Raw genomic sequence first — 6,345 nt, forward strand, 5'->3', positions numbered from 1 at the left:
GTTGCTGTGAGCTAGGCTGACGCCACGGCACTCTAGCCTGGGCAACAGAGTGAGACTCTGTCTCCAAAAAAAAAAAAAGAAAAGAAAACGTGTGGGTAAGAGCAGGGCCCTGAGGCTGTCTCTGCTCTGCCTGCTGCTGACCTGGGGCAAGTTACCTAATGACTCGGTTTCTTTCCCTCTCTGTGAAACAGGCTGGTATAAAGATGAAGTGAGATGAGGCATCTAAAATGCTGGGCCCAGCACCAAACACAAATAAAGCTCTCAATAAACATAAGCTGTTATTATTATTAAAAATTACAATAATGTGGCAATCAGGAAATCATAAAGTTTACAAGGTTCTCCTGGGGTCACTCAAATGCTTTCTGGAGGCCCCACAGTAACCGGAAAAGAATCACAGACAGCTGGGCCCATCAGGCGCTGGCGATGATTCAGGACCATCATCGTTTTCTCGTACTGCCCGGGGCTGATCAGGCCCCTGTGACCTGACCCACCTTTGTGAGCCCTGTCGCGGGGCTTGTGTTTCTGACCCATCTAGCCACTGGCACATCTCCACACGTGCCTAGCCTCCTCCAGCCTGCTGGTACATCTGCCTGGCTGCTCTCGCCTTCCAGCTTTCCCACCTGTTTCACACAAGCCCGCTTTGCAAACTGTTCAAACGTTTGTGTAGTTTAACTCCGCAGACTGCACCAGTGGATTCCCTGTTGCAGAAACGGGCCCAACAAAACCTCCTCCGAACTCCACGGCGTGGCAAAGGCATCATGAGCAAACGTGCCAGCAAAGTCCGGACCCCGAACAACAGGAACAATGAGACATCAAAGAGGGGCCCTTCAGATGGATCTGGGGAGGGAAGTCTCAGCACAGGGAGTAGAAAAACGGGTCTTGCAGAGGAGGATTAGAGCAGGCTCAGGGCTCAGCCTCCAAGGAGATACTGGGACACCCTGTTCTCCTTGCCCATGGTAAAGTTTTCTTTCTTTTGCTAGACCAGAAATGCCAAAGAAAAAAGCAAAACAAAGAAATACGCTCTTGCCTGTTGGATTCCTGCTTTTTCCCAGTAATGGACGTAATACCAGAAAGAGGCCGTGGCGGTATCGACATCAAAGGGAGGGGAGAGGCTGATGATGAGGGAGCCTTCTCCTGGGGTCAACCGAATGTTTTTTGGAGGCCCAACAGTAACTGAAAAAGAATTACAAACCGAAAACTATATATGTACATATGGACACACACACACATACATACTATAATACAAAAGAATATACACGGTATATACACACATACAGATTTTTATTTCTATATGCAATGCCCTCTGCTCTCGCTTGTTCTGGTGGAGAAGCCGAGCCCACACCATGCCCAGCGGCAAAGGCAGGGCCGGGTCTAGCCCACCACCGGCCAGAGTGATGTTCACAGATTGGTGCTAGTGACAAAAAGCTCTTTCATTCAAGGTTGCTCACAGATGTGGGCACACTCGTTCTCCAGCTTCCCTTTCCCCAGCCAGGTGACAGGATCTGCAGAAGTACCTGCAGGGCCTGGGGCCAGCCACGGACTCTCACCTCCGCAGGAACGTTCTCTGGGCACGTCCATTACCGCTCGGGAGCACGGACACCAGCCATAGCTAGTCACTACACAGCTGAAAGGACAGTGCTCACAGCCCTGCCCTTCTTAAGAAAGCCCCAGGCCTGGACTCTGATATCAACCTGATAAGCCTCTCCTCTAGAGGAGGAAGCAATGTGCCTTCTCTCCAAGCACTAAAGGAAGAACGGCTCAACGGAACGATAGAGAACCTAAGGGGGCAGCTTCTGGGCATGTTCAGAGCTGGGTAACAGCCGTATAAGGTTATCCCTGTTTCTCAGATGAGGAAACTGAAGCCCACAGGGTCATTTCTTGCCCAGAGTGACAGCCAGTGAATGGCAGGACGGGGATATAAACCCAGGCTGGTGTGATGCCCAAGCCCGACTCCTCCAGCCACCATCTCATTCCTCCACCCGGTAAACTATCCTCTTGGCCACTGATTCTAAGGCCACCAAAAGCAGGGACAGTGGTCAGTGTGATGTGAGATCCCCACTGCCTCAAGCTTTACAAGCGGGGGTGGGGAAGCCCACCCAGCCAGTAACTAACCAAGAGCATCGCTGCTCAGCTTGGGCTGGGAGCAGCAGCTGGCTGGACCCACTTTCACGACATGTTCTGCTTCTGTTACCACCTCTTGTCCTCTGGGCAGTGGCAGTAACTATTGTTTCTTTCAGCTCACACAGGTGCTGGTTCTCTACCTGAGGACAAATGGCTTGTCCACAGCAGATCACCAGCCAGCAGGGACTGCCCTGTCTTCTCTGTTTCTGTCCCTCACAGCACCTAGCACAAACCACTGGTATTCTTTAAAAACGTTTTTATTACGGAAAATTTCAAACACATAGAAAGTAGAGAGAAGATCATAGCAAATGCTCATGTGCTCATCACTCAACTTAATCAACCATCAATTCACGGCCAATTTTGTTTCTTCTGTGCCCACACATCTTGTCCTTGCTCTTCCCGCTCTTTGGATTATCTCGATTATTTTGAATGAATCTCAGACATCACATCATTTCACGTGCAAATACTTCAGTACGTACCTTTATTTTTTTATTTTTTGAGACAGAGTCTTGCTCTGTTGCCCGGGCTAGAGTGAATGCCATGGTGTCATCCTAGCTCACAGCAACCTCAAACTCCTGGGCTCAAGCGATCCTCCTGCCTCAGCCTCCCAAGTAGCTGGGACTACAGGCACACACCACCATGCCTGGCTAATTTTTTCTATATATTTTTAGTTGTCCAATTAATTTCTTTCTATTTTTAGTAGAGACGGGGTCTCGCTCTTGCTCAGGCCGGTCTCGAACTTCTGAGCTCAAACAATCCACCCGCCTCGGCCTCCCAGAGTGCTAGGATTACAGGCGTGAGCCACCGTGCCCGGCCAAGCCTTTTTTTTTTTTACAACCCTTCTCCTGAAACCAGTGAAAGAATAAACTTTCACCAAAGCAAGAAGCTGTGTGGTTAGACAGCAGAGTTCTCTGACTGTCGTGTTGTTTAAGTCTTCGGATGAGTGGGAGGTTGTGAAATCTCTGTCCCGGAGGTTTTAGAAGTACCAGAGAAATACCTGCTTCCCCCGGGTTTGATGACAACCCCGCGAAGAGCAGGCACCAGCAGCTGGCCCTGGGCTTCCCTAGGGCTCCCCCACAGCCCCCAGCAAGGCCCAAACAGCAAAGCCCAGCTTACTATTTAAACTGCACCCGGTAGACCACTGGCCGTGCGCTGCCGCTCAGGACCACCGGCTGCCAGCTCAGCACCTGCTCGGCGTTGTACAGACGCATCCTGGGGTGTTGAGGGGCAGGCAGCTGGGAGAGAGGGTCTTGAGAATACGAGAAGGTGGGGAGAGAGAGAGTTCAAAAGAGAAAAATCAATTACAGAAATATTGAAATGCACATTACCAAAGTCATTTGTACCACTCAGTTTTTGTCAAAGTGCAGAAATGGTATTACCTGTTCTCCTGGGCATATGCCGCTCCCAGCCCCACCTTTGACTACAAAGATGGCCCTACTGGCACAGTCAGTAGCGAGAAAAGAGGTGCTTGGGGCGGCCCTTCCACCTGCAGGTCCCACTGGGCCCTGGGGCTGGCTGGACTGGGATCCCAGTCCCTCCCCCAGTCAGTGAGTCTGACTCTGGGTGGGTTATTTAAGCTGTCCAAGCCTTAGTTTCCACTTCAGGAATAAGGGATCAATAACAGTAAACCCACAGGGCTGTGGTGAAGATTAAATTGGTGAGCACGCGACATTAGCCCCACGTTTGGTACCAAGGGAGAGTTTGGTGAGCCCCACAAACACACGTGCACACACGCCAATACCCCACATCAGGTATGCAAAGCCCAAAGGGCGTGTGGGAAGAGCGCTGTCTTCTGGGCACCACCAGAGTTGCCCCGTTTCTCAAGCACACCCCAGCATCACAATCACTGGGGTGCCTGTTACAGATTCCCAGGCCTTAGGCCAAACCAGGAAATCTGCATTTTAAACAAGCTTTCCAGCTGACTCTTATGCACATTAAAGTTTGAGAACTATAAATAATAAAATAACACACTCCCCAGGGAACACCACCAATATCAGAACCCTCTCTTTGGAGTGACCTGGGAGAAACATGCTCAAGTCTCCCCAAGCAGATACTTCACAGGGAGCTTTCCCTCCACAAAGAAAACACAATGAGGTTAACACTTTCTCTGAATGAAAGATTAACGAGAAATGCCCCGAAGCTGGAAAGTGAGGTTCGAAAAACGCACTGTTCCAGAATTCAAAGCAGGAAGTTCAAATCACACATTTTCAGTAAATGTGTCATCAAAGAGCAGTGCCCAGACCAGCCTACAGCCTGGCCCCCAGCTCTTCCTCTGAAAGACGCATCACCAAGAATCTGCAGCCACTTCCAGATGTACCCCCTCTCCACACCTGCAAGCTCTGGCTGGCCTTCATTCAGGCAGCTAACACTTGTCTCGATTCATAGCAGGCCACACGATAACCAGGCTAAAGGCAGACAGGCTAAGTGGGGTGGTGGGAGGCAGGTCCGTCTTAAGGGGTGGAGAATCTGTGGCCTTGGGGCCACATGTGGAGTTCTGGATGCTTGACTGCAGCTTTTTGACTGAATCCAAATTTTATAGAACAAATCCTTTGAATAAGGTTCCCCACCCCTTAGGGGGAGGGCTGTGTAGCGCCCCATGGGGTGAGTGTCTGATTGGGGCTGGGCACCCATCAGAGACTCTCAGAGACCTCCTTTCACTGCCTGTATTAGGTTCCTATGGCTGCTGTAACACATCACCACCTAGAGTCTTAAAACAACCTGGGGTTAGCTGGGCACAGTGGTGCACCCCCGGAGACCCAGCTACTTGCGAGGCTGAGGCAGGAGGATCACTTCTGCCTAGGAGTTTGAGGCTGTAGTGTGCTATGATTGCATCTGTGAATAGCCACTGTACTTTAGCCTGGGCAAAACAGCAAGACCCCGTTTCTACAAAAAAACCCCAGATTTATTATCTTACAGTTCTGAAAGTCAGAAGTTTGAAACAGGTCTCACTGGCTAAAGTCAAGTGGTCTGCAGGGCTGTGGTCCTTCTGGGGGCTCCAGGGAAGAACTCATTTCCTGGCCTTTTCCAACTTGCAGAGGCCACTCCCATTCTGTGGCTCAGGGACCCTCCTCCAGCAAGGTCCGCTGTGTCCTTCTCCTTCCTCTGGAGCTGACCTTTCTGCCTCCCTCTCCCATCTCAGGATCCTTAACTTACTCTCATCTGCAGTGTCCCTTTTGTCATATCAGGTACCACATTCACAGGTTCCAGGGATTAGGATGTGGACACTTTTGAGGACCATCACTCTGCCCAGCACGCTGGTCCTTCACCATCTCCCATCTCTGGGGAGGAACCAGCAGGAACATTCTCACCCTCTGGCCCTTCTGCTCCCAGCACCTCCATCTCCCCAGTCTAAACACTCAACCCCCAGGGTGAGAAGGAAGGGCTTCCACCCCAACTGACATGTGGAACAACAAAAAGGCATCCCTGTAACAGTCGGAGTTCCCAGACCAGCCTTCCACTTTCTTCAATTTCCACTTTACTGCGGTGTGAGAGGACCCACGTAATCCAGCTCTGCCTTCTGTCTGAGTCTCTTGGGACCTTATCTTACATTTACAGAAGAAAAGCACTAGAGGAGCCACAAGGAAGTGCCAAGGACCGCCAATTCCTTAAAAAGCACCCTATAAAACTGCCCTCTTCACATCTCAGAAGGCCTGTCCTTGAACAGCCTCCCTGTCTTTGTTCCAAGCCATGTCCCTCCTTGTTCCTGGGAAGCGCCACTGGGGCAGGAAGCGGGGATAAAGGAGCTATGGCTGAGAGCGGCAGGGTTCACGCAGGACTCAGCTCGCTTCTCACCGAGAATAGCTGAGGAACCACTGCCCCACTGTTGGTATATTTCCAAAGCTTGCTATGCTGAGCATGAATTATAAATGATGAATTATGAATTTGAAAATACAAAGTTTTTTTAAATTATTGTAATTAACATAATGTACTTGCTGATTCTTCTCGCCTGTTGAGAAACCTCTTGGATAATGTAATACATCTGTAACTGCTTTTAATAAACTGAAAAAGACTTTTTGCAGTCCAAGAACTTATTGGTATGTTGTCTCACAAAATTTATCCTAGGCTGGGCATGGTAGCTCATGCCTAAAAATAATCCTAGCAGGCCGGGCGCGGTGGCTCACGCCTGTAATCCTAGCACTCTGGGAGGCCGAGGCGGGTGGATTGCTTGAGCTCAGGAGTCTGAAACCAGCCTGAGCAAGAGCGAGACCCGGTCTCTACTAAAAA

The 6,345-nt window shown here is 50.3% G+C and overlaps 1 protein-coding gene across 1 annotated transcript in view; it reads right to left on the reverse strand.

The window, feature by feature from the left end:
- The window catches only part of IFNGR2 (interferon gamma receptor 2 (interferon gamma transducer 1)), a 24,162-nt gene that overhangs the window by 13,276 nt on the left and 4,541 nt on the right, over positions 1-6,345 (reverse strand). The window contains exon 2 of the mRNA XM_012657333.1: positions 3,238-3,370. Coding sequence (XP_012512787.1) covers positions 3,238-3,370 — 133 coding nt within the window. The remainder of the gene's footprint in view (positions 1-3,237; positions 3,371-6,345) is intronic.

Source organism: Propithecus coquereli, unplaced genomic scaffold, assembly GCF_000956105.1.
Source record: "Propithecus coquereli isolate 6110/MARCELLA unplaced genomic scaffold, Pcoq_1.0 Scaffold54, whole genome shotgun sequence".
Taxonomy (NCBI): Eukaryota; Metazoa; Chordata; class Mammalia; order Primates; family Indriidae; genus Propithecus; species Propithecus coquereli.